The sequence below is a fragment of the Catharus ustulatus genome, chromosome 3, assembly GCF_009819885.2.
Source record: "Catharus ustulatus isolate bCatUst1 chromosome 3, bCatUst1.pri.v2, whole genome shotgun sequence".
Classification (NCBI taxonomy): Eukaryota; Metazoa; Chordata; class Aves; order Passeriformes; family Turdidae; genus Catharus; species Catharus ustulatus.
In genome coordinates, this window is record NC_046223.1 from 8,290,032 (window position 1) to 8,317,782 (window position 27,751).

At 50.2% G+C, this 27,751-nt stretch overlaps 1 protein-coding gene across 4 annotated transcripts in view; it reads right to left on the minus strand.

Moving 5' to 3' along the window:
- Window positions 1–112: 112 nt before the first annotated feature.
- The window catches only part of LOC116993369 (phosphofurin acidic cluster sorting protein 1-like), a 53,962-nt gene continuing 26,323 nt past the window's right edge, over window positions 113–27,751 (minus strand). Inside the window, exons 2-25 of one of the 4 annotated variants that reach the window (XM_033053795.1) lie at window positions 19,995–20,082; window positions 14,878–14,967; window positions 14,427–14,552; window positions 14,076–14,238; window positions 13,843–13,934; window positions 11,828–11,908; window positions 11,002–11,061; window positions 10,240–10,391; window positions 6,221–6,314; window positions 5,840–5,911; window positions 5,443–5,573; window positions 5,197–5,329; window positions 4,968–5,072; window positions 3,659–3,765; window positions 3,202–3,356; window positions 3,005–3,115; window positions 2,813–2,915; window positions 2,420–2,452; window positions 2,021–2,063; window positions 1,887–1,929; window positions 1,663–1,804; window positions 1,349–1,572; window positions 1,044–1,157; window positions 113–951 (exon numbers count right to left, since the gene is read on the minus strand). In XM_033053795.1, the coding sequence (XP_032909686.1) occupies window positions 836–951; window positions 1,044–1,157; window positions 1,349–1,572; window positions 1,663–1,804; window positions 1,887–1,929; window positions 2,021–2,063; window positions 2,420–2,452; window positions 2,813–2,915; window positions 3,005–3,115; window positions 3,202–3,356; window positions 3,659–3,765; window positions 4,968–5,072; window positions 5,197–5,329; window positions 5,443–5,573; window positions 5,840–5,911; window positions 6,221–6,314; window positions 10,240–10,391; window positions 11,002–11,061; window positions 11,828–11,908; window positions 13,843–13,934; window positions 14,076–14,238; window positions 14,427–14,552; window positions 14,878–14,967; window positions 19,995–20,082 (2,578 nt within the window). In that variant the 3' untranslated portion in view covers window positions 113–835. Of the gene's footprint in view, window positions 952–1,043; window positions 1,158–1,348; window positions 1,573–1,662; window positions 1,805–1,886; window positions 1,930–2,020; window positions 2,064–2,419; window positions 2,453–2,812; window positions 2,916–3,004; window positions 3,116–3,201; window positions 3,357–3,658; window positions 3,766–4,967; window positions 5,076–5,196; window positions 5,330–5,442; window positions 5,574–5,839; window positions 5,912–6,220; window positions 6,315–10,239; window positions 10,392–11,001; window positions 11,062–11,827; window positions 11,909–13,842; window positions 13,935–14,075; window positions 14,239–14,426; window positions 14,553–14,877; window positions 14,968–19,994; window positions 20,083–27,751 lie in introns of all 4 variants that reach the window. The other 3 variants (XM_033053796.1, XM_033053798.1, XM_033053797.1) reach the window with 3 other exon arrangements.

Here is a 27,751-nt window from a genome sequence, read left to right on the forward strand (position 1 = left end):
CCTACTTGCTGGAGTGGTGGTAGTAGCTGCACTCTGCCCAAATTTGTTTTCTCCTGGCTGTGCTGAGTCATGCCCTCAGACATGGGGGCACATACACACGCATACCCTGCCATAATGGTAACAGCATTAATTTATTAAAATTAATCCCGAAAAGTAACCATACAATAAATTTAAAAAAAATAGAATCTTGTAAAAAAAAAAAACTCAGGTGCCCCCATCCCACACCTCCAGCTGGCAGCACCATGGGGTAGGGCTGGTTGGGAAAGGATGGGGAAATGAAGAGGACAGCCTCAGCAGCAGGGCTGCAGGGGGACTGGAAAAGCTGTTGAGGCTGTGCTGCAGAGGGCAGGGCCAACACAGCAGTGCAAGGCTGGCAGTGGGGCTGGCAAGGGTGGTACAGGGGTGGTGGGTCCTGCTCAGCACCTGTCCCCTGCACAGAGCAATCTGGCTGGCTGCAGCACTGGGGAACCTGCCTGAGTCCAGCCCAGCTGGGACCCTGGCTGGCTACAGGGCTGGCCTGGCAGGTGCATCTGCGGAGAGTGGGGCCCAGAGCCCTTCCTGGGGCTCTGCTGGCTGGTGCCAACCCTTGTCCCAGGCTGCTGTTGGGGGACAGGGGAGGCAGATGGCATGGTGTCCTGGCTGGTGTTGGAGGGTGCATGGACCCGGTCTCACTGGCCTCACCTTCACGGGTCTTGGCCCACAGGATGCAGGTGTGGTATCCCCCCACACTGAGCAGGCAGGGACTGGTCTGCAGAAGATGGCGACAAGAGCATGTCCAGGCTCCTGTCTCCTCCTGCAAGCCACTGCAGCTCCATTCCAGGGATGCCCCAATGTCTCACACACTTTTCGAGTAGCCGAAGATGCCCACAGGGAGGTACTTGACGTGTGTTGGCCACTGTGCTGCCAGCTGGAAAAACTTCACATCGTTCCACTCCACCCCATCTATGGAGACTGAGAGGAGAGGGTGCAGTGAGGCACAGCCCTACCACAGCCAGCCTATGCTGCCTGGTCTGCCAAGGCAAGCCCCAAGGGGCTGCCCTCACCTCGCAACATGGTGTTCTGGTGCTTGGCTGTGCAGATGAGGCGTGTGATCCCTTCAATGACTTGGCTTTTGGGTTCTAAGTCTTTTTCTTTTGGCTTCTTGCTCAGGAACATCACTGGGGGCCAAGACAGGACCAATGTTAGGATGTCCTGACCTGGCCCTAAATGGGACCCCCCCGCCCTAGTGCATTGATTGGCCACTGCTAGGCCACATCTTGGCCCTGCCCTCCTGCAGGCTCCCCACCACCCTTTTTGCAAAACACTGTGGCCCCACAGGGAGAGAGCACCCCAGAGTGGGCTTGGTTACCTTTCTTGTTTTTCTCCTTGGTGACCACGGTCATGGCCATGGTGCTGGGGGGCACCAGTTCCCCTGTGCTGGGGATGCGGCTGACCTGGAGTGAGCGGAAGTTGCTCTTGAGTGTGTTCTTGATACCCGTCTCCCGCTTTTCACCCTCCTTCTTCCTGTCCAGCCCTTGTGTTGTCCAGTAGTCCACCTGCAGGCCCATCACCTCCACACCAGGGCTCGGAGACCTGGGCAACATGGGCAGCACATGCAGCACACAGGTGGTGCCCTTGCTCCTCTCCCTGCTGCCTCAGGCTGAGAGGGCCTTGTTTCCTTACCCAGTAGCTGAGAGGCCGCTGCTGACGGACGGAGAGGGCGGTGGGGTGCTCACGGTCTCCTTGCCATAGGGAACAGCTGCACTGGAGGCTGGTGTTGAGCTCAGCAGGGAGGGGGTGCAGACTGTTGCATCATCCGAGTCCACTGGGGAGAAAAAGTATGGGTTTGAGGGACACCAGGGCCTCCCATCTGTGGGGACGAGAGCTAGGGATTCCCAGGGACTCACCGGAGGCACTGAAAGACTGCTCCACCAGGCCCACCTTCACCACCTGCAAGGACAAAGCAGAGGATGTCCAGCATCAGCAGGTCTGTGCACTGCACGTCTCCCCTCAGCCCCTGCTGGCCCCTCAACTCACTCACCCCCACAAAGGGGACAAACTTCTGGCAGGAGTCCTCGTCGGGGCTGCAGAAGGAAGAGAGGGTGGTCAGGGTCTGAGCGTGCCAATCACCAATTGCTGTGTGACTGACTACGAACCTTGTGCCCAGGTAGCCCTGCACTCGCAGGGGTCAGTATCCACTAGAACCATCTCCTCTGCCCTCCCTCCCATGAGACCCCCTGTCCCCAACATGGCAGCAGAGGGCACACTACACAAGGAGGCAAGGAGTTGTCCCCTCCAGTGCTGGGAAAGGGCTTGCATGCGGGAGGGCAGCCCTGCCCCTCTGTGGGGTCATGGCTCCTCTGCACAGCAAGAGGGATGGACGCACATGGGGAAAGGCAGGGAGGGGCCAGGCAGCGGCACAGCAAGCACAAGCCAATACCTGATATAAAAATCAAAATAGAGACTTCTCTTCCTTGGGTGCCAGAAACCAAGAGAAGGGAGAGGTGAGAGTGTAGCTGGAACACGAGCATCAACCCCAGGACAGCACAGTACCAGCTTGCAGCCCCACCCAGCCCATCCCAGCCCTGGCAGCTGATTTCCACCACTGGGGCTGTCATAGCCACAGCTACTGGAGGGGCCAAGCACACCGGGAGGTGGCAGGGAATGGTGCTGTGGGCCTCGCACTGTGGGACCCCAGCTCCCCTCAGCACTATGCTGCTCGGCAGTGAACCGCATGGCCTCACTCACTTGTCCCCTGTGTCCCTCATTCCTGTCCTGGGCACGTCCCAGACTGGGGCCGCATGGAGGACAGGTACCCTGGGGTCACACTCACCTCTTCTGCTTGTAGGTCAGCATGGCCTCAGAGATGGGGAGCTGGTGAGAGAAGCTGGCTCCAGCGATGAACTGGGCAACACGGCCTGCTATGTCCACAGTGTCTGTGGGCACAAAGAGCCATGGAGACTTCGATGGCAGCTGGGGTCCCCCCCTCATAACACTGCTGATGCCAGTCTGCCCCACTCCTCACCTGCAGTGGGCGGCTCAGCCCTGCTGAACAGCTCCCGCCAAGCTGTGTCCAGGAAGAGAGTGCTGTATTTGTTATCCACCGAGGCCAGGTACTTGGCCAGAGGGTGAGAGCCTGCAGGGGAGAAGGGCAGTGTTGGCTTCAGAGTCTGGGGAGGTGGCAGAGGACAGCCCTGGGGCTGGGCTCCTGATGGCTCTCACCCAGTGGTACAAGCAGGAAGCGAAGGTAGTTGAGCCAGTCGGGTGTCTTGCTGGCCAGCTGCTCCACAAAGAAACGGAGGACAACACTCAGGTAGCTCTGGTCCCCCGCCACCACCACCTTCACAGGGGGAGGCATATGGGAGTTACAGTTACAGCTGCCAAAGGGAGAGGAAAAGGAGACTGTGAGGGATGTGCACTGGCTCAGCAGGTGGGCCAGGAGACACCATCTGCCAGGCCAGCTGACAAAAACCCATTGCTGAGAATATACAGCTTGATGTGCACTGACATGGGCAAAAGCAGTACTGGGACCCCAACACTTTGCCCAGTGTGACCACCTGTTTCTATGGTAGTGCCCACAACCCCAAAGGGTCCTAATGAGCCCTGGGGAGCCAGGACTGTACCCAGCCCTTGTCTGAATCCATACAGTGCCACCCGGCTAAACACAAGCTGTACTCACTATCGCTGGATGCGGGAGACAGTGGTGTTGAAGGCTGCCTGGATGTCTGCCACGGAGCAGGTGGATACAACCAACTGCTTGTGTGCCTGGAGCTGCTCACTCACGTACTGCCAATGCAGAAAAATCAGGTTAAGGCACCCTTAGCCAGCACCAGCCCATGCCTGCCCTGGGTCCCGTTCCCTCCAGTTTAGAGCTGGGATACCCATCCCCACCTGTGCCATGCGGGGAGGCTGAAACCATCAGGTCACTCACGGCTGCCTCCTGAGCATCCCCGCTCCTCCTAGCTCTGCTCTAGGGGCCAGCCAGACCCCTGCTCTCACCTTTGAGCACAGCAGGCACCACCCTTGCCATAGCAAGGGCAAAACTATCCCAAGAACCAGCCTGTGTTCCTTGAAATAAGCAGTTTGTTCCAGGGACTCTGATTTAAATTCTGCTATCCCAGTTCTAGGCTCACTCTGCCTCTGCTCACTCCCTCCTCTTGCTCTTTCCCACTGTGGCACTCCAAAATTCTTCTGTCTCTTCAGATGTCTGCATGCAGTTCAACAATGTTAAAAGAGGCAGTAAGATAGACAACGGGGTTCTGGGAGTGGGCATTGACCCTTTTTTCCCTATCTAGGACAAGTGGAACAAACCAAGAATGCATGGCCTGAGTCAAGACTCCACCGCCTCTCACTAAGCCCTTTTTTCTACCTCAAAAATTTCCAGCACAGTTTCTGGATGTCAGGTGCAGCTGCAGGATGCTGAAGGGGTCTCACAGGTGTTTTATCCAACTGCATGTTTGCACACATGTACATTTCCTTGCTCACCTTTGGCTTTACAGCTCCAGGTATGGGGGAGGCAGTGCTTGTCAGGGGCTGAGCCTGTCCTCACACCCCACCCTGCTCTGATGAGGTAGTTAATGCTCCCCGGGAGCAGCAGGGAGACTCTTCCATCTCTCAGTGGGAGATACCTCTGCTGCTTCCCAGGGCCTGCTGCCCACAGAGGAAGCCCTTTGCCAGGGAATCCAACAAAGCCCTGACCCATGGGGTTCCTGGGAGCCAGGACTAAGCAGTGAGAGCCTAAGGCATGGTCTGCTAGCCAGCCTTTCTGGGACTGATCACGACATCATGTTTTGAGGATCCAGTGACGCTGACTCTTGTGTATGTAATGTAAATGTAAATGCAATTGTCTCCCTGAAGGAAGGGAGACACTGGGGAAGAGGAGGGCACAGCTGGTTCCATTTTCCCTAGGACACTCTACTATGATTGGGAGAATCCACCCTGCTTACAGCTGCCCCTGCATGCATCCATTTCCCACCACACCTACTCACCTGCCCCTGCCACTCAGCAACATTCACCAGCACAATGCTCTCGGGGAGCTGCTCGTCTGAGACCAGGATCTGGTTCAGCTGATCGTAAACAGACTTTCGAGGCACCTGCTACAGTATCACCACAAAGATTAAACCCAGTCAGCCACCCTGGACACTGCCCATGGCCTGATGACCTGGCAGAGCTCTTCAGTGGGAAGCCTCCAAGTGGAATGACTCCCAAGGGCCTCACCTGGGCACTATGCCATGAATCTGGTGAGCTCTCACTGTCCAGGCTGCTGGCACGGCCACCCTGTCCCTTTGAGCTCTGCCGGTCCTTCACAGAGGTGCTGCGGGGACGCCACAACTGCTTGCTCTCTGCCTTGCTGTGAAGGAGAAGCAAAACTGTTGAGGAAATCTCATTTCCACCAACCCCTGCTCAGTTCAGGGAGCCAGTGTGAGCTCGCTCAGCCCTGGGTGGGGCACAGACCTGCCTTACCTGGGGGATACGGCACTGGGGAGCTCGGCTTTGGTCCCAGGGCCCAGCTGGGCCAGTCTGTCCACACTGCTCTCCCTCATGGCAGCCTCTGGGGGCCCCAGCCGGGAACACGGCTCCTCTGCCACCACCTCCTGAGGGCCATAAAGTCACTTCAAACACAATGCCCTCCTTGCTCCAGCAGGGAGCAGCTCTGCACCCATGGGTGCCCATCATCACGAGAGGCCTGGAGGCCCTCCTGGAAAGCCAAGGCTGCAGGGTCTTGGGAGGGCTGGACAGCACATCCTGCAGACCCTAGCACTCCTTCAACTCTTGCTGCTCTCCAGCTGTCTTCTCAGCCCCTGGTACTCCAGAAAGCAAGCTGGGGCTTGAGAGAGCTCCACACCCCAACTGGACTCACCACTGCAGGGACCTCTGTTCCCGGCTCTTCCTGTGGTCGCTGTGCTCCTGGGTTCCGCTTGTCTGCCTCGCCCTGGGGAACAGGGAGCGGGGTCAGAGCAGGATGGAGCACTGTGTGCAGGGCAGCTGCCAGTGACCCATGCCTGGCCTCACAGAACACAAGCTCCCACAGGGGAGTCGAGCATCTCTGGGACTGGCCCCAAAGGATGCACCCCATTGCTACCTGTCTGCCTGTGCTGGGAAAAAGAGGAGGAAAGAAGGAAAGGAGCAGCCCCAGGCAGGTGCTGCCAGGAGCTGTGGTCTCAGAGTGCAGGCACTGTGGGGGAGCTGGGTTAGCTGGGGAGGGAAAGGGGCAAGAGGTGGTGGTGGAGGTGTAACTCACAGGGCTGCCCGACTCTTGATCCTGCCCTTTCTGGCTGTGCAGACTGCCGATCTCAGTCTGGGAACCAGAATGAGAGACTCCCTCAAAGAAACGCCTGCAGAGAAACAGACAGACGAACGGACGGACAGACAGACAGACGGGAGAGAAAAAGGCAGGAATAAGAGAGGAACGAAGTCACCATGATCCCAGCACACCCCCACTGGCCCGTCCCAAGCACAGAGCTCTGTGGAGAGGTCCTCAGTGGGATACAGGGCCAACCAAGTGTCTGGGTGACGCACAGCTGAGGAGCAGACCTGTCAGCAGTGCCTCTGTGACCTCAGGGAGTTGGCGGTAGGGTCTCCTGGTGCTTTCTGCCTCAGGTGATCCCCTGTCCCTGCAGTGCAGGTGAGGAGCTGCCACCTTGCCCCATCTCACTGTTGTATGGTCTGTCAACACCACAACTCCAGCTTGCTGCTAAACCTCTCTGCCTCCTCTGCACCATCACAGCTTCCACAGATTTCTGCTGCCTTCTCTTCTGCTTCCCCTTTTCCAAGGGTTGCTCCTTGCCTCTGCCTGCTGCTGCTGCACACTTCCAACTGCAGCATTCACCTTCCCTTCTGCCTTCCCCTTTCCCAAGGCTCTGAAGACCTCAGTACTGCACAGAGAACTACACCTCAGGTAGCACAGTACTGAAATTTGCCAAGTTTTCGGTCACTGAGCTGCTTTTTTGGTAGAGTTGCATAGTGCAGCTCCAAGGTCCTGTTTTCAAGTCACCACAGTTCACACAGGAACTCTCTTGGGGAAGCCAGGACAGTCTCTGCCACTACAATGTGAGCTTCTACATTTGCTCACCCTTTTTCCATTCATTATTTATTTGCGAAGGACCCCTTTCACAGCCTGTGGGCTGCTCAAAGACCAGTCTTTAGGAAACAAGTGGATCTCACTTGCCAGTTTTCCCAGGACCTTTACAGCAACCAGAATCCATCTGCAAGGTGTGACTTTGCCGCAGGAGATCAGAGCTAGATTCCCTCTAAGCTTTGTGTATGTGCTCATTGACTCCCAGGAAATGTTTCTCCTGATGTGCCTAGCGTGTAGATGGGGCTATGAGATTGTGAGTTTCCAGGGATGGCCACTGAGGCATAAGATAGAGAGAAGTTGTTCTTCTATCAGAGTTTCCTTCCATTGTTTTCTACCTTTCTCCACAGGATTTACCTGCAGCTTCCTGCAGGACACCTCCTCTGAACATCCTGCCTGCTCCTTTTATTTTCCTTTTAGCATCCTTCCTCATTTGTATACAGCACACTGTACTGCCAGGCACAACAGTGTTTGTCAGGTTTTACTGCTCCTGAAAGGACATTCCACCTCCATAAATAAATGACACAGAGCAGCTCTTCAGCAGCAGTGTTTATACACTGGTTGGGGAAAGTCAAGGCTTGATTTTCCCCTCACTGGCTCTGTGACTAGTTGCTTCAGGTGTAGAGTCACAATAGTGCCCTGGTGGGACATTTTCTCCAGGCCACACTGGTATAAATTGCATCTCCTTTTACTAACATATTTATTCTCTCTTCTCCCCTCCATTCTCTGCTACAAAATCTCAGGCATTGTCACCACTCTGTACAGTCACTACTCTACACTTGCCTTTTCCCAGCCAGAAATTCAATCCATACAGACTATATTTAGTAACTTAAGAGTCAAACCAGAAAAACATGTAAGCTTTCTAATAGATCACCCCTCAATCAGCATCTCTTTCATACTCCTCTGTACTGTCCCAAGTAATCCCACCAGAATGTGACACAGCCTTGGTGCCACTGGCATCACAAAGAGGTATCTTCATTCCCTCCTTTTTCTTAGACACTGGATGTGCCTAGATTGCTTCCTCTGGCTTTCAACACTCCATTTAAATTGGGCTGTCTCCCACTTCCCCATGAAAGCTGTGTTTGTTTGTGCCCTCTCTCACTCGCAATTCAGAAGCTTTCATCCCTCCAGGACATACATTAAGCACAGAGCTCTTCTGCAATTTCCTGTTCTGCAGTTTAAAGGCTCTCCTACTACAGGCATGATTGAGCCCACATCTCAGCATGCTGAGATTTAGGTAAAGCCCAGTCCTTCTGCACAGCCTCCTTCTGTTCTTAAAGAATTTAGCCCCCCTTGTCCCATTCATTTTCCCAGTCATCTATGGATACATTTGCTCCTTCACCTCTGACCTTCAATCTACAGGTCTGACTTGAGGTTCCTCAAGTTCCAGCTCCAGTTTTGCTCCAGTGCAGGAGCAAACTGATGCTGTGTGGTCTCCCTGGCTGATCAAAAGGATCAGCTCCCAGCAGCACTGACCCAATCCAGGCCACCAGCTACTTCCCACCTTTAAGGACTGCACACCATTAGGGCCCTTGTTTTCACAGAGATGTTTACTGTGTCTAGCAAGGCTGTCTATGACAAGCAATCTAATGTGAAGATCACCTCAAATTTACAGGTTGGGCTGTAATTTACCCCCCTGAGAAGGCCACGTAGCACTTGGGAACCCCCAAGTTTACATGAAACACCTTGGCAGGAAGCTTCCACATCTCCCTAGAAAAAATACAGTCCCAGAATTTTGTGAAGTATTCCCTTGTGAATTCCAGGGATACACACTCAGCACAGCAAGAAACCGAGGCACCAGAGACCAAACCAAGCCAGGGACACTCTGCGAACAGGATGAAGAACAGCTCAGAGCCCAACAGGTTGTTCCTTCCAGGAAAGCACCAAACACCCCAGGAATACTGTAATGGTGGGCACCAGCACAAATCAGGACTCACTCTGGAATGTTGTTCCAGGGATCAGATGTTTGCAAGCATGCACTTGCAGAACCAGGGTGGTTTAAATATGCTCAATAGATTCTTCTTACAGTTTCACATAATCTGGGTACATAAACCCCTATCTGACCACAGAAACATCTTCCTTTTTCTCCCCCAGCACCTTCGTCTCCTTTGAGGGACCATGTGAAACTCCCTTTGGAGTCCAAGCAGATCACTTAAGCAGCTTGCCCATGTGCCTGCTGTCTCCTTCACAATGACTTGTGAGTTTGTGGAAAACATGACTTCCATCATATTCCTGCTTTTTCTCAAGTGGTCCATGGGATCTAGAATCCAGCACTTAATTTCAGTTTGCCTGTGGCAAACCATGCCTGCTACTCCTGTTAAGTACCTTCAGCAGGGATACCAACTACTCTAAATCATATTTTTATATAAATATATATATATACAGGTATATAAAGTTTTACATGGCAGGGGGATTGGCACTAGATGATTCTTCAGGTCCCTTACAACCAGGACATTCTATGATCATATGATTCTATATGTAAAAACTATAGAAACAACAATGCCAAGTGAGCTTGGCTTGACTACAAGAGACCTAGTGCACGATGATGCAGCCAAGTAGAAAGACAATAAAAGACAACTTTTTCACAAAAAGACAGCACAAAAGCACAAGAGCCGTGAGCAGAGAGGCCAGGTGAGCACAGACCACATGGGAGCAAAGCCTGGTTTCCCTGCATGATCCATTGGAGACCCCTGTGCTAAGTGAGCAGTTCTTGGCAGAGCAAGTCACCAGTGCCTGGGGAATGGGGAGAGGAACAGCGTTGCTGGGTGCTCGTGACATCTCCACACAGGGTGTGAACACAGCATGCACATATCCCAAGGACCGGGCCAAGCAGTCACAAAGTACTCCAAGACAGGCATGCTTCAGTGTGGAGAGCCCAGAGAACACCACGATTGTTGGCAGAAAGATATGAGAGCTGGGGGTAGCCAGGGCTTAGATCAAACAGGACTCTACCAGCAGATCAGTGTAAGATGTTGGGCTGGCAGAAAAATGAGACTAAATGTGAAGGAAGTCAGATTTAATGGGCAGTTTTTAGTAAGGAGACAGTGGTGCCAACAGAAGATGGCAATGGGAGTGGAGACAAGACAATGTCTGCATTAGCCCAAGCAACAGAAAGGTGTTGTGGAGAGCCTTTCTCCAGGTCCCATAGGCTGTGATGTTGGCCAGGGGCTCCCTGCAATCCTTACCTCAGGGTGGGCTTGGGTGTGCTGTGCACACTCTCATTGTCCTCCATCTCTGGGCCGCTGTCACTGTTGTTGCACTCCTCCAGGCTGTCATAGAGCAAGCCCAGATCTTCTTCCACCTCCTGGGTCTGGTCTACAGGGTCAGAGTCCAGGACCTATGGGACCAAGCCCAGAGAGCAGTGAAGAGATATGGAGTTGCCTGCATCCCACAACAGGTATATACAAGCTGCCTGTCAGCCCCAGGGTGGCAAATCCAGGCTGTGGAAGAATCTAGTGACATTGTCATTGGGCCAATGGAAGGTGCCATGAGCATGACATCCAAAGGAGTCTCAGACACCCATCACATTTACTGGCAGTTAGGACACCCAGGAGGAACTTCACTGGCTGTGCTATACACTCTGCCTGGGCTGTCAGCCAAGAGAAGCCATCCACAGGCTGATGTTAGTCTGCAGTCAGTCTAACTGAACAGGACTGCTCCTGCAAAGCCAGCTCCTGGTGCAGTCAGTGTGTGACAGTTCTCTTCTTCCCATGGCATCTCCCCCCAGCGGGAAGGTGCTTTTTGATTTGAGCACAAGGCTCAGAGCTGCCCTCTTGAGGCAGAAGGCTTTGGAAAAGCCATGTCCTAGTCTCTGCCATGTCTCACAACACCTCTGGTACATCCCTGAGCTCATGAGCCCTGTGCTCCCAGAGAATGGGAACCTGCACTCTGACACCCTCACATCTGCAGGAGACACTGCCAGATGGGGCAGCTGTCCTGTTTCTTACCTCTTCTGTTACTTTGAACCTCTTCAGCAAAGCCACAAACTTCTGCTTGAAGTTTGGTTGCTAAAACAAAAGAAGGGAAGAAAAAAAATCAGCAAAACTATCAAACCAAATTCCAAGCTGACTAACATACAGGCCATGGCTATTCTCTCTAACATGCTGTCCAGAGGTCCAAGGTTAGCTATGATTGCTCTCTCTCTTTAAATTTGCTGTAGGACTTGGATTACCTCTGTACTCCAGAAGGAGCCACTGTTTGGGCATGAGGGAGGATGTAAGGACTCATATTTTCTCTGCTACAGGCTGGAATAGCACTTCATTTAAATCCTGTTTCTCCCCAGACCACCTGGTTGAATAATACTGCCTTTGAGCAAGAAAAGATGGGGAACAAACTCAGGAAGAAGGTGGCCAGGGATCTGCAGGGCTGAAGTCAACAGGAATGAGAAGTTTGGAGAGCAAGGGTCTGGCAGAGCAGCTTCTCCCTTCTGCAGCAATGCAGAGGAGCTGCTAACAGTTCAGCTTTCCTTGTGCCTATCTTCCCCTTCCTCAAGAGAGGAGAGACCATGTGACAGCAGCAAGTCAAAACTCTGTCACACAGATCACCACTGATACAAAGCCAGGCTGAACAAAGTACAGACCATGCACTGGGATACAGCTCTGAGTAACAAGCTAGCTCATTAATGGCAAGATGCTCCTTCTCAGAGCCAAGGACTCCTTCCCTTGCTCTGCACATGCCAGCATCCCCCCTTCCCAACACCCCTCACTGTCTCCAGAGAGGGGAGAAAGTGAATCCCCTCCATCCCTTTGATCATGTTGTAAATGCTGATGTTACTCTGGTAATTGATGTGGTTCGAATCATTTTCCTCCTGGCCTTCTTAGTTTTTCTCAAGTCATCCTCTTCATCAAACAGATCCTGAAGGCAAAGTCACAGTACATTAGAACAACTAAGTTCATGGAGCAGCACCTCCTAAAAGTTTCCCCATCCACATTTGCCCTCCATTTTGAAAAGCTTTGATCCACTCTGCTCCCAAAGCCTTGTTTCTCATTTCTGCTACCTCTCTCTATGGAGTTCCTTCTCTCTCCTTAGCACTGCTCACCTTCAGACCTTCTTTCTCAGCACTTCTGTCCCCAGGCTTCTCCAGAGAAGAATGAATCAGCAAGATTAAAAGGAGACACAGCCTCCTCAGGACCCATGTGTTTTTCTCCTGCTCTCCCCTCTCCAGAGTTAGCTCAGAGAGCACAGCACATGAATCACAAAAAATCATTTTTTCCAGGGATTAGCCTTAATAGTATGCACAACTCCCAGGGACATGGGCCCCTGATGTATTAACCTAGCATGATGGAACAGGTAATCTGGAGGACCCTTGTGAGAGATTGAAATGATAATGGTTAATGACTTGAACAAATGGTCATTTGCAAAAGCAACAGGTGTGTTTTGCTGAGGCTCAGCAAACTGAAGGGGAGGAGAATTTTTGGATGTGTGCTGGAGAAGCCTCTGATCTGCATAAGAACAACCAAGGTGCAGAGGGGTGAGCACTCATCACCAGAGATTGACCATGACAAACAAACCTTAGCTTAGCAACAAGCTGGGTTTTGAGCCAGATAAAGGAAGAGGCCACAAGAAGCAGGTCCGGTTGAGTAGGATAATGCTTTTCATCAGGGCCATATCCTCCCTTACACAACTGGCTCAGGTGTAAAACTTCCTCCCCATCCCCCCTCCTTTAGGCCTGGAGGTATTCATCCCTTCTGATGGGGCACAACTGCCTCAACTACACTGAAGTGAGAGAGAGCTCTCATGTCTTAGAAGGTGCCAAACTATCAAAGACCCCATCCCAAGCAGCCCTAGACTCATTTCTGAGGCCTTTCACCCAAGGACTGCATCTAATCCACAGTGTTGCACCAGACAGTGTAGAAGTCCCCACTCCAGCAGAGGTACCTGGGAATTCCCACTTATAGCTGAATGTGTATTAATCATTGAACTCTCTGTTTCTCCCATCAAGACTATGACCATTGATTCAACCAAGCAACAATCAACTCTGAATCCACAGCTGGTGATGTCTTTCCACTATCTACTCTTATTGTTTCTTACCTCTCTTTCTTTCCTTTCCTTATATATTTTCTTTACTGATATCTTTATACTTTTATAATGTTGTATTACTATAGGAAATAATAACCAAACTGGCTGCATACCTCCTTTCCATTGAAACCACATTGTTCTGAAACAAACCTGCCATATAAACATATTTTCATAAACACTGGTTGTCTCACTCTAATCTGCCCCCAGAATCTCAGTTGCCCTCAGATCATAACAATTCTGAACAGGGGCTTGTCCCTGTGCTTTATCAGCACACTACCACAAGGCTTTCCATGGCCTTGAGTACAGGCACCACAACAAGAGCACAGCAAACAGCAGTGACACAGCTCATCACAGGGCTGGGATGGGTCTGCCACCTCTGACCATTTTCAGATCTACTTCTTGCTAAAATCCCTGCTCTTTCTCAGACAGTGAGGAGTTTCTGACCTGTTATCACAGGGAAAAGGGAGAAAATCATGGTGCAAGATGGAGAGGCAGTAGGGCTTTTCTGCTGCAGACTGGACAGCTTCAGAGACAGATGGATGAGATCTATGGTTATCCGAAGTCCCTTGCTTCACCATGGACTTGACAGCAGCCCACTGCTGTCAAAGTTCTTTTTGCTGTCAGGTATATCATGGCTCTCAGTCCTCTCAAACAATGCCAAATGCTTACATTTGGGATGAGAGGGCTTAGGGTGATCAAGAATCTCAACATCTGACTCTTGCCCCAGAAACAGGAGCAGCACATAAGGCATCTTGCCAGGCCTCCCTTACCTGACCCTGCACAGCATCGTCACTGGCTTCCTGCTCTGAGGAGAAGCTGTCATCCTCTTCTTCAGAGTAGTTATCAATGTCTGGGGAGCGATCTGAAAGCAGACAGTGCAGTTGCCCCAGGTAAGCACGAGGCCAGTCATGGCTCCAGTGAGAGAACTGGCATCACTGGCAGTGCTAGGGGACACACATCCATGTCCCAAAAGTCTGCCTGCAGGTCTGAGCACTAAACACACCTGAAGCTTTGATTTTAGGACCTGAGGGGACGTTCCCATCCTCATGGTCGATGGGCTGACTGGACAGAGAGTAGATGCTGATTTCAGCCACTCGAATGTTTACATCCTTCATGTTGCTGTGGAGGCCCAGGAGTTGCCCGCCATCTGTTGGGTGCTGCATAACCTAGACAGACAGACAGACAGCTCCCTGACAGGGTGACACAATGGCAGCTGGCAGCCCCCCTCTCCATATTACAGCCAGCCAACAAGCCAGAACACTCACAGCAATGAGACCCTGCCAGCCCAGTTCCCTGCCCAGCGCTGGCACAGGAAGGCCATGTGGGACTCCCCTCTGTTCCCAGCACCCTGTACCTCAGCCATGTTAATGATTCCCACTGCCAGGGTCTTGTAGCCCAGGATGGTGCGGTTCTTGTATCTCTTCCTCCGCTGCAGCATGATCTGAAGTTTGTTGCCATCTCTCTTGAGGAAGTGTGGGTACTGGGGAAGGGAAGCACACAGAAGATGGCAGCATGAGAGCAAGGCTCAGCGTGACACACAGGTAGAAAACTCTTTCTCACTGCTTATGTACAGCAGGATCTAACCTGCTGAGCTTTGAGGTGACCCTCAAAGGCCACCTGCACCTATCCATCATCCTGCAAATCTCAATGCCCAGCAAAACAATCCCTGGAGCAATGGAGCAGCTGGCCAACCACAGTAGGCTCCTGCACAGAGGCTGTGCCTTTCACACTTAGCCCTAAGGTTGTGCTCACTGAAAAATGCCCAGGATCTAAGGGAGCCCAAGGGACCAGGCAGCACCAGGTACCTGCAGTGAGAAGGTCAGCTCCAGCTCAGTCTCCATCAGGCCCCCGGGTGGAAGGACGTATTCATTTGACCGCAGGACTCGCTTTGAACCCTACAACAAGATTTGCAGACACACACTGAGCTTGACTGCAGACTCCACTGCATCACACACACAAGACAGTGGTGTTCACAGTCCACAAGGAAAGAGAGAATGCCTTTACTCTGTTCTGTTCCACCTTGCAGAGCCACCTTTCACATGCCCAGCAACACTCTGCAAAAGCCTGCAGTATCCCCTGAGCTGCCAGAGGCCCGTTCTCCATACCCACCTGCCAGGGAGCACCTGCTCTTCACAAGGCTGCTGTGCTTAACTCTGCACCTGGTGTGCCAGTCCCATGCTGTGGAGGGACACTCCTGGAGCCAGAGGGAGCCACGCAGGGCAAAGGAAAGGGTCCTAACACACTGCCTGGCCAGGAAAGGGACAGGTCCTGGTGCCATCTCTCCCCCAAGCAGACAGCCCCAGTGCAGATCCCTGTCTAAGCACAGGTGGCAGGATGGCTCTGCTGGGACAAAGTCAGGATGTTCAGGAGAATAGGGTTAGCTGCTTGCTCAGCTTGTGTCTCAGAAAACTCTCCTAGTCTTTTCCTCAAGCAACAGTCTTTATCTCTCTACATATAGAAATTATATAGAAATATTTTTTATCAGAAGGGCAGTAACAGAGGTACTCTAATCGTGTTCCTACTCCAACTCTTTCCTTTAACTCTGTCCTATCTCTACTATCTCTATGTCTTGGTTTCTGACAGAGACACTGAATGACTTGGGGGCAGAAAAACGCTGTCTGCATGCACCAGGCCCTCTTAGCTGCAGGGTGGCACAACCCACAGATCCTCCCAAAGGCTGTCTGCAATGCTGTTCCCAGAGACCGTGCCAGGAGCAAGGCTTTCCTGCAAAAGGTCTTCCTAAAATGGAAGAGAAGAGGTGGAGCTCATCCCCTTCACCATCTGTGAGCCTTCCTGGCCAAGAACACACTGACCCTTCCTGAACTCTTCTCTGATAACAGATGATAGGCAGTCACAATGACAGTGACCATTTACTTTACAATGACAGTACATTAACCATTTGCTCTGTTGCAGAGACATTATTCACCAAAGACTCATTCTTTGATCAAAACACAAGTAGAAGTGCAATTACTCTTCCTGAAGATGCTATTTCTGGAGAAGGACTTATGGCAAAGAAAAGGTGAGGATATCCTGAGTGCTGTCTCCAGGAAGTGAGTTTCATAAATACTGCTGTCCTGTGCCTTACTGTCATTTTCAAAAATGGAAGTTACATGTCCAGCCTCAATCCCAGGTGAATCCAACCCCTCAGTGAAGTGCTAGTGCACATCCATGGCATTGCAAGGACTTGGACAAAGGCTGCTTCATTATCACAGTGCAAGGGCAAGGACACAGAAATACTGAGGATTCTCCATCCTTTGAGAAATTCAAACCTCAACTGGACATAGCACTGAGCACCTGATGTAGCTCAGCTGTTCTGTGACTTGAGTAATGTCAGGCAAGACCAATTTCTCTGCAGAACAGTCGAGCAGCCCTAGGAGTACTACGGAAAAACTTAATATCAGACTGCTACACTGAAAATCATGGATGACAAAGAGTGTCAAGGAAGGGAAAAGCAATAGGTACAAGTGGTGGTCACAGGTTTTTACTACCCAAGAACTGAAAACACACAGGAACTTTCACTACAATACAGAGGTACATGATGCCCAGGTCTGGTTTGCAAGGTACAATCCCAAATTTCAGGTATAAATCTGTCCTAATTGGTCTGGTTTATAAGAGGGTTGAGGCTGGAAAATCATACCACATCTGGAAAATGAGAGAGAATTAACATAAGTACTGGACTAGGCAGACAGCAAAACACTAACCAGAATTCAAGCTGAAGGTGAATTTTGAGAGACAACAGCCCATTAATATAAAAAACAAATTTAGGGTTTAGCTAGGATGGCTCAGGCAGGAGTGAAAAATACTACAAGTGGTTACAAAGAGATAAGAAACAAAGCATGAGCAAGGCATAAACAGAAAACTCAGCACAGTAAGAAAGACCAAAAAAAAACCCCAAGTTTCTTCAGGGAGCAGGCAGGCCTGGTAAACAACCATTTTAGCATGACCTGTTTCATAGCACACACTCTTGTCTGCTATGTAGTGACTGCCAATTATCATCTCTTTACAGCAGTACCAAGACTCGAACCTGAGTCACCAGCTGTATCCTGCTGGCAGATGCAAGAAGATCTGCATCCACAGCACCTGTCACAGGAGCGGAAAGTTCTGGGGGTGCTAGGCTTGTTTTCTTCTTTCTTTCTTTGATTGTTTCCTCTATTCATGGCTCAAGACAGGGTGTTTGTGAATGGCAGTCTCTCTGCTGAGAGGGAACACTGTGTTTCCCTTCATGCCATAAGCGGTTGTGACACTAAGGCAGGTATCTCCAGCTATATGGAGCTGAGCCAGCACATCCAAACCTCTTAGTGCCACGCTGAACAACACACAGAAGGAAATGCTCCATGACATCTCCAGTCTGTTAAAGCAAATATCAAGGGATAAAGGTCTAAAAACCATTCAAGTGAATGAAAGCAAATCCCGTTTTCCACAATAGTTCAGGCTTTATCTCACTCAAACCCACAGAACATTATATATTCAAATCACTTCTGGGAAATGGGTAAGTTCTGTAGACATAGAAAGTTCCCCTTGACAGTGGTATTTTCAGACGAGGGAGCAGGCAGCAGCACATGGCACCCTTGGAAGCTGTCTTTTAAGACCAGAAGGGCACAGTGAGAAGGAGATCAGGAGCTCTGGACAGGCTGACACTGCTCTTCGGGTCACATACATTTTTTAAGCAGACTGTCCTCCAGCATTGGAGCTATTGCCTGGGTGGCAGCCCCATTCAGGCAGGGTCAGAGCTTTATTTCCATGCAATCTGTCCTTAGAGCAGTAACTTCCTGACCCTAACAGAACTACTACTGAAATGAGAGAAATACAGCTCTCATTTCCTCTAGTCTCCAGCTGCCCCCTTGGGAATTTGCAGGTCCTTTATAAATTATATGCATCAGCTGTTTCCATCCAAAAGATGGAATGCTCACTGGAAAGCCTTCAAACAGTTTCTTACTAGTGTGACTCATCTGTTACCTAGGAGAGGAGCAGGAGGAATGGATCCATCTGAGGCCACTCTGTAGGCACACTGTGCTGAAACTGCCTACAGCCTCCATCTGCCTTCCAGCAGTCCCAAACCCTGCCAAGGCGGCTGGTCAGGCAGGTGGAAGCAGCCTGGGGAGGCACACAAACCCAGCCCACTCCCACAGGGACTGCTGAGCCATGGGGTAATGTGGGCAAAAGCATTCTCCTTGTTTTCTTCAGCTTTGCAGGTAGCCTACACCAGCATGCAGCCACAGCTATGCAGCCATGCAGAGAGGAGGTGACCATGTTTAAATTAAACCCCTGAATGCAGCCTCGCCTCCATTCCCTGACAGGAAAAGGAGCCCTGTAGCAAAGAGCCCCCATGGCTTCAAACTGCTGAGGCCTATTAATTTCTTTTGCCATCAGAGTGCAAGACCGGCCTGTGGCAGGGATGGGGGTGGTCTGTTTGAAGGAGCTGGAGTCCCACTGTGTAGTCTCTTCCAGTCCCTCATTTGTAGTGTGTGAGGGCTGGAGCAGAGGACATGCCCACTCAGCACATGTCAGCCCCAGCCTAAGTTGGGCTGCACAGGAACCCAAGGTTCCCCAGTGCAGAGAAGCACATTCAGCTTGGGCTGACTGTGCAGGAGAGAAGTCAGGGACCACCCCAGTCCTCCCAGTCAAACAGGACCAGAGTCCCCAGCTGGCTGCCAGCCCCTCAGTCCTGTGCTGTTGTCAGCTGTGGCCCAGCCTTGATTGCCTCCACATTTCCAAGGGCGAGCCAGGCAGCTCTCTGCTGCTCAGGTTGTTTCCTTGCTAAAACTTGCACCAAAGGGGCACAGGTCTCAGGGGTCCCAGGGCTTTCAGCTCTGTTGAATGACACCATACACACAGTGATGGAAAGACCAGCAAAGTGGTACACTGACCAATAGTGTGTGGACCACAGCCTCCTTCTACTGTCCTCACTCCTTGCCCCAGGTTTCATACATTTTGCTTTCAGTTTCTCTGTGCCAGTGAATCAGGTCTGCCACGAAGGCAAACTCCAGCTCCCAGAGCTCCACTAATACTGCAGCTTCCAGCATTAATCCAGGATTTAAATCCTAATGTGTGTGGCACAAAGAGCTCTGTGGGAGCACAAAGCTGCTGAGCTGCCGACCCACGGCGCTTTCAACAGGATCAGCTGCTTTTGTGCCAGCTGACAAGAACGAAGGAAGGACACCAGCACCCTAGCTGGGTCAGGGAAGCTGTGGCCAGGACAGCACACTCAAGATGCATTTAGTTTCTATGCTGTCCTTTGGCAGGTGGAAAGGATGTGCCTCCACCCCCAGGAACCCATCTCTCCACCACTAGCTGCAAAAAGCGTGGAGGGATCGCACATATCAGGATGGTGGCAAAATCCTGTCCCCTTGGTGACAAAGATCGTTTCCCCTCCCTTCTGCCTGGTTCACAGTAGAGGCACCAGGCCTAGCAGGGATGCACAGGAAAAGAGAAAGGATATTAGAAGCAACTGTGAGATCAGACAGAGTACAAATGTCAGCAGAATATTATGCAGAGATGCTGATCCCTTGCACCCTTCCCACCCTTCACTCCCCAGGGAGTGATCTGGATGGAAGGCACTGCTGGAAACCATCCAGCACTGACACTCTCTTAAAGGGAAGGGAACAGTGCGATGACAAACTCCAAACAGCAGTTTGAGAGGAGGGTCTTGGCAGAGGCAGCAGGGAGGCATGACAGATTCTGTCCCAGTGTCTAACTAAATTCATTCCTGATACAAGCCAGCACCAGGTATCTTGCTGTTGTCCCTGGAGCATCATTCCCACCTGCCTGAGATCCAAAATCTCCCTTAGCATGCTGACTGAGACACAGGGGTTGGTTGTCACTAGGCAAGGGACACGAGGGGCATGCAGACCAGCACTTCACAGAGGGCACAAGGATGGGCTTGGCTTGCTGCCATCAGGCAGCAGCGAGGAGAGAAGCCTACCTGAATCTTCACAGCGATAAGCACAGAGCTCAGCTCTTTATCCAGCTCTTTCAGCACCGTGAGTTTCTTCAGGCGCAGACTGCAGAGCCTGTAAGACAGAGAGAATGGGACACATTCAGGCACCACCATCCCTGGGGCCCTGCCACATGGTAGCCGGTGCTCAGAAGGCAGCCTGGATGCTTGGCCCAGCCGCAGGCACAAGCTTGGCCTAGGAACGCTGGCATTCACACGCCACAGAGACAGCCCATCGGGGAAAAAAGGAAAGAAGGAAAATTAACAGAGCTAAAGCAGGCTTAAGGGATTAGCATGCAACAGGAAGTCCAACAGCAGGCCATGTGGTAAAGAGATCCTTTCCCGAGCAGGGCTGTTGCCAGGTCTGCTTAAACCTACCTTGGCCACAGCACTGTTTATTTATAAAGCAAAGCACTTAAATCCACTCTTGTCCTGGACTCAGTTAAGGCAAATGTTCCCATGCAGACACCACCCTTCAGCTCCTCTCTTGCACCGTACCACACAGAGCTGACTTGGGAAGCAGCCCCACAGGAGGCTTCATATCAGCTTCAGCCACCCTGACAAGCTCAAATCCCGGGGACTCAGCATGGTAAGTGGCATTTCCAGGAAAAATCTAGGAAGGATCCTGAGGCTAAGTGAGGAGAGCTGCTTTTGCTGCTCGAAGGAATAGTCAGTGCCAATGAGACAGCCTCTGATCTCCTGCCTAGGAGCCTGCAGCAGGACTCCCATGGAGAGGAACTCTGTGTCAGGGAGCAAAGTCAAACATGGCTTTACCAGCAGTAAGACCATGCTGATGTTTTGCAAGTTACTCTCTGTGCTCCACGGCTGCATTGCTGCAGATTCTGGTTCCCAGGACTTCTGTGGATATCAGCATGCTGGACCTGAGAGTCAGGCCACCCTCCCTGGAGAACAGATTTGGTTACTACCAAATACCTTTCTGTCTGACAAACTGTGCTCTCTGAAGGCCTGCTTTATTTATTTTTAAAGGAAAAAATCTGCTCTTGCTATACTGATGTACAGCAGCAGTGTAGAACAATCCCAGAGATGGACCGACAGTAAAAAGGGAAGGACAGAGCCAAACTGCACAACAGGTTTATGGCTTAGCAAGCATTCGCCTCCTACCATGTGCCTGTCTTCCCTTGTGAAATAATCTTAGCTTGTGCAGAAGGTTTCCTGGACTGTGACTGCAACCCTGCTGCTCTGCCCTTCATGTTCTGATCCCTCCTGGTGGAGACCAGAAGTCAGGAAGCTGGGTGTGCAGGGAAGTTCTGCACACTTGCTTGCCAGATGGCTGCATTCTTTCAGCCAAAACCCAGAGCACAGACCCTAAGCTCTCATACTCTGTGCACCCCAGCACTACAATAACTGGTCCCATCTCTGTCCACCCTTCCCCTCTGAGCCTCTGTTTGTAGGAAGGCAGAAACCTTATTACCTGAGGCAGGTTTCTTCCTCCCCAGAAACATTTAGGCATTGTTAGGGGTGAGCTGCAGGGAGCACAGCCAAAGAGGAACTTCTCAGGCAGGGAGCGGAGGACCGAGTTCTCACCAGAAAATGGGGTACAGCAACTCCATCAGATGCACTGAAGGAAAGCTTGCAAAGAGGCTAAGCTTAGCTAAGAACCAGCACTAGCCAGTGCTAATTGTGACTGTCTCTAGACAAGCCACAGAGAAATGTGGCTTGAACATGTAAGGCAAGAACAGTACATCTACTCAAACTCTCCTTGCAGCACTAATTTAGTCACGATAGTCACCCACGTGGAAAAGTTATCCTTTAAAAACTAAAACTTACGTAAGGATATTCAGTCTTAATTGAAGGATGTAGAAAGGTTATAATTCTACCTGGCAGTTGTTCTTGCTGTAGAAACACACTCCCTATCCAAAACTAATTCACTCATTAGCTCTTCATGCCCCTCTCTGAGGCAGTACCTGGTATTTTTTTCAGGCGAAGAATGAATGCCTATGGGTCAGCTCTGCCCACTTGGGCAGCACTTTCCTCTCTGATACAGCACTCTTTATTTCTATTCCTCTCCAGCTTTCGAAATCCATTTTACACAGTTAGAAATGCTGTAGCCTGCCCCATGTCCTTTCCATACTTCGTGCCAGAAGGTGGTTTCTCCCTCCCACCCTCTGCTCTTCCTCCCTGCAGCTCCAGCCCTTCTCAAAACAGTGCTTTCCAAAATACCACGACCCTTCCCACAGCAATTAACATGCATGTTCTAGAGTCTGAATGTACTTGCAGCAGAAGAGCGCACAATTTCTAAGCAGCTTGACTGTCCCTGATGATCCTCTTTTGATCTATTACTTAACCAATCCCTGTATCACCCAGATTTCCAGCAGTGCTGAGTGATCAGTGCCAGTACAGGGCAGCAGAAGGTCTCACACTAATCTCTGCAGATATCTACAGAACAGGATCGATCCACAGTGATCAGATGCTGCTCTGAACATTTCAGCCAAATCCCACAGCAACTACCCCACAGTTTTGTGCGGAACTGATCACAGTGTGACCCTTGAAAATGACATTTTGGTAGACAAATTATAAATCTGGATTTATTTAGTTCCTATAATTAAACAGAACAAGTAGTAACTGTTCTTGAGCTACGGAACTGCTGCAGGGACCTCTGCTATACAGAGCTGTGGTAAATACGACTGTGTACCATTCTGACAGCATCAATGACTGACAGCAACAAGGAAAATGAGCTCCAACAGGGCAGTCTGACAACCTCCTGGAACCTCGGTACTCCTACACTCCTCTACTGGTCATTTACTGGTGAGAGGTACACACTGTTCCCCAGTATTACCTCAAAAAATGCTGCCTTCTTTCCCTCGCTAAATGATGAATTTGGAGCTTTTGCTCTGACATTTGATTGAAACACTTATAATGCTTTTACCAAGCTGGCCTGTAGTTATCTTGAAAATGAAAGCTCTTATAACGTGCCTTTTGTGAAATTCAGTGCCAGCAGCAAAGCACTGCCTCCAGCGGTTGTTTGCAAAAGCATCCAATCAAGAGGTCACAGAGGACACAGTGGCTTATTTTTGTCAAGGAAGCTTTCCTGTGTGACCATCCAGGACCAGGTAACTATACTAATTCTAACAAACTGAATACTTCTTCTACAAGGAATAGATACTCTGTCCTGCTGATGTGAAGAATCCCATTCTTTCCATAACATTCCTGCTACCTGACACACCCCAGAAACACATCGGGAGTCCATAAAGATGCTGATTTTCATTTATCCTCTTCCCCTGGGCGCTGCATGTGCCAAGGCTCCTAATCCTGCTCCCTGTGCACTTATCCTTGCTGAGAGTGGTTCTGCTTCTATTGTTTTTACCTGCCTCACCACAATGTCCTTGCAGGTAGGAGGACAAAACATCTGCAAAAAGAACTAGATGTGGATAATATAAGAGAATGTCAGTTAAATCAGTCTGTGGTTTATTTGACATGTACATCATACAGGTGGTACTCCCCATCAGAGAATCACAGACTTGTTAAGGTTGGAAAAGACCTCTAAGATCATCAATCAAACCATTAACAAAGCACCACCATGGTCACCACTAATCTTGTAAGCCATGTACACAAGTGCCTTATCCACTTGTTTTCTGAATACTTCCAGGGATGTGATGCCACCACTTGATTCCACAACTTCTCCACCTTTTCAGTGAAGAACTTTTTCCTGATATCCAATCTAAACCTACTAGGGTGCAACTTGAGGCCATTTCCTCTTGTCCTGTCATTTGTTACCTGGGGAAACACATCAATCCCCAACTCAGTACAACCTCCTTTCAGGGAGCTGTAGAGTGATAAGGTCACGCCAAGTCTTCTTTTCTCCAAGCCAAACAGTCCCAGGTCCCTCAACCACTCCTCATAAACTTAATTCTCTAGACCCTTCACCAACTCCAGAAACGCCCCAGCACCTCAGTGCTAGAACTGAACACCAAATTCAAGGTGGAGCTTCAAACCATCAGGCAGAGAGAGGTGTGAGACCTGCTGAATTCAAGGTGTCACATCCTTTTAAGATGATGTTATCTGCCATTAGGAGGATCAGTTCATACCTATGTGCATTATGCACTGTGACAAAAGAGCTTGGGTCACACACTGCCTCTAAAGTATTTCCACTGCACATGGAACATGGAGTGTTATGGGATGTCCCAGGATAAAGAAGCAGCTTTCTCCAATATTGGTGCTGCTGCTGACAGAGATTTACTACAGGCTGGTCTTCCCAAATGCAATTGAATCAAGCTGAGTGGAATAACATGCCATGGTTTGTGGTGCAGTCACAATTTCTGCATTATCACTCCACTATCTTTACTTCATGCACATACAGATGGAAGGGATTTGTATAATCTGGGAGCCCAAGAGAAGGAGTAGACACCATTTTATTGCTTTAAAAGCTTGTTCCCTCTCTGGGCCCTGTGTGACAAGTTCTGTGTTTTCATTATTGGTTGCCTTTGTAGAGGCCCAGTCAATTCCCCTACCCCAGGAAACAACAGCTGATGAAATCCCACGATTCTGAAAAATCCTCATATCTGCCTTTTTGTAACCAGACATGGCAGCTTAATTATGGCCTCTATTCTTCCTGGGTCCATCATTCACTATCCCTTCCTCAAAATAAATTCTAAACATTTTAACTTCGATATAGCTGAAGCGTGGCCAGAGCTGCACCATGTCCCCGTTTTTTGCCAGAGCGATACACAGATGTATAGGATCTATTTTACAAGCATACTCATCAATATTTGTTATAACAAATCATGTACATACTATTGAAGAACCAATTCACTCAATTTTATATTTTTATTGCAGTGCAGTAAGTGTCAAAATTCTCTGCAGATTCAATGGACCTAATCCTCTATCTCCTGGAGACCACATCAAGAGGACATTAAAGTATTTTCTTATCTACTTTTTTTTTTCTTTTCAATAACAAAAGGTAGTTTTTTTGCTTTCCTTTTCACTGAAGGGGTAATATAAAGCATTATGCAACAATTTCCTGCTCAGACAGTACTCTTTGCATAGTTTCCTCCTTGAAGAAAATGAAAGTGTTCCCAAGTTAAAAAAACTAATATTGTTTTGAAAAGCAAACAGGTTTTCTGCTGCTCTGACTGTGCTACTGAACTGGGTCACAGGTGATGCCCTCCATGAATGAACAGAACTAATCAAATCTCTTAAGAGCAACTACAACAGTTCTCCTTATCCAGGAGGAGGTCTTCAAATATTATTTGTATGTTTGCTATTAGAATTTTTTCAAATGGTTATATAAACATTATTTATTATAAGCAAGTACTAGTCCAAAGAAAATGTCATCCAAAAAATAAAGCAGTGTTTCAGCTGATGTGCAACATCTGCAGAATCTCCTCTTGGTGTGTTGCCCACTGCAGCTGGAACAAGCCAGGGGAAAAGCCCAGTGTGCATCCAGAGTCACTGCCCAACCCCAATTCCACATCCCAACCTCAGAGTCAATCCTTATCCCCAAGTGAAGGGTCAAGCCCATGAAATGCTCTCTTTTTCTGCTGAAATCCTGGGCTGTTCAGTGCTTGGCTGACCAATCACTTGTGAGCGGCAGCTCATTCTCTGGACAAGACTGTTTCCCTGGACATCTGCACTGATTTCACCAAGTGACAGCAGCCTGGGACCTTGGGTTTTCCCGCAGTTTCCATTCCATCTATAAATGTTAGAACACCTCCACTTTTCCCAGCACTGCTCTGTGCATCCTTGTCAGCACCACCGCCCTTATTAGAGGCACAGACGTGGACTAAGCCTTCAGTGGGGTCTGTTTAGCTGCTCTTCAATATTTTTCCTGACTTTGATAGCTCAGGTTTCCCTTTAAAGTGATATTAAACTCTGAGAGTGCGCTTCTGGAAAGATGCCAGAATTTCCATAGGGCTCACAAGGCACGGGATGCTCCCGACGCTCCTGTACCCCTGCCAACCTCTGGAATAGCACCTATTCCCAAAACATGTTCCCGCTAGAGGGCAGAAGGCAGTCGGCCAGGACCACAAACCCTGGACACCGGCATGCTCATCGCATGTAAAAGCAGATCTGATGGGGGGGCGGGCCCTGACAGAGCTCGCCCCGGACAGTGGCCAAAGCAGGCGTCAAGGGCACACAGACAGTGTGCAAGTGGTGAGACACCACTCGAAATGTACCACAGCTTCCTGAAAGGAAGATCCCCCCTGAGCGAGCCCCAAGTGGTGTGTTTGCATGAGACACCCCTGATGAAGCAGAGGGGAGGAGAGACCTAGTCCACTTTCAGAAAGCAAGTCCCTGACGCCAGCAAACAGAGCAATGAACTGGGACAGCAGCAGGTTCATCAGGCTCTGCAGATCAGGCATCAGGACAGGTAGGTGCACCAATTACAGATGGACTGGGAGGAAAGCCAGCATCAGCCTGCTTTGAGAGCTTCCCCAAAGGAAAGAGAGAGAGGACTCAGGGCTTGCTAGCACACTCTTCTTGCCACTCTGCCCTCCAGCCTGGGATAGGCAAGTGAAGCAAGCTGCACCAAAGAGGTCTAACACAGTAGGATGCAAAAGCCAAAAAAACATGACAGCACCCTCCTGGGGTCAGCAAGGAAAGAGCTAGGGCAGAGCCACCCAATACCTGCTGTGTCTCAGGTCCCACAGCCAAGCTACGCATGGTGGTGTGCAGCACAACAGCCCTGGTGCCAACCAGCATTCCCCTCCTTGCCATAAGAGGGACATGCTGTTTTGTCTGCAACCTGGCTGACAGCAGCTTGCTACCAGTACCACATAAAGCAGGGTTCTGTTAAGGTAAATTGCAGCAGGTTTGACTTATCCCAGTTCCTGACATTCACAAAGGAAATCATAAAGCCTGAAACACAGAAGACAAACCCTCCCCAGGCTGTTATTTCCCTTCATTTCCTACGAAGCATTTCCCAGTTCATGGCTCTGCCTGCCTCAAGAAATCCAGCCTGTTTTCCCACATGACTGTTCCTCCCCTCCATCATCCTATCTCCTTCCAAGTGCCCCCAGACACACCAAATCCAAATCCAATGCTCAGACATCCCAGAGGACCAGATGACACCCTCTTTCCTTTTGTCTTTGAGGGTTTCACCAGTAAAGAAAGAGGTTTCTTGTCCTCACAGCAGCAACCTGGCTGCCCTACAGGGGAGGAAGACAGGCAAAGTCATGCTGGGGAGGGCAAAGAATAACAGAAGTAGTAGGATATACATTACCAAGAGCAAGGTATCATCAAGCAATTCATCCTCAGTCAGGAGGCAAACGGGAAGAAAACAAAGTCCTGCAAGCAGATACATCTAGCTTTCCTTGTCTTCCTGGCTGGCTTCTTTCAACTGCCTAGAGTTTTCCTCACAGCCTTGTGTCCTGGTTAGCATTTCCTCCCTGGAATGGCCATTCAAGATAGACTGCAATCACTGAAAAGAGGCCAGTGCAGTGCATTAAATGGGACCTCAGCACCACTGTACTGAATTAGAGCACCTCATTTTTTTCATTTTCCTATCCCCATGGAAGGGGAAAACCCACACCATCAGCCCATGCTGTTCCCATCTGACTGGGTAGGCCATTCTTAACTGCATCAAACATTCCCATCCCACTGTGTATGCACATTTATCGGGCATGCCCTGCTCCAATTAGCCCTTGGAAGAATGCCTAACTGTTTATTCTCTGGGCAGATGATCTCTGGTTTGGTCAGCACCCAGCTGCTCTATTAAACACTCTGAGGCAGCTTTCCCACTGCTGCAGGGACCACACTGGATTCTGCCCAGGGGCTGACTGCCACCC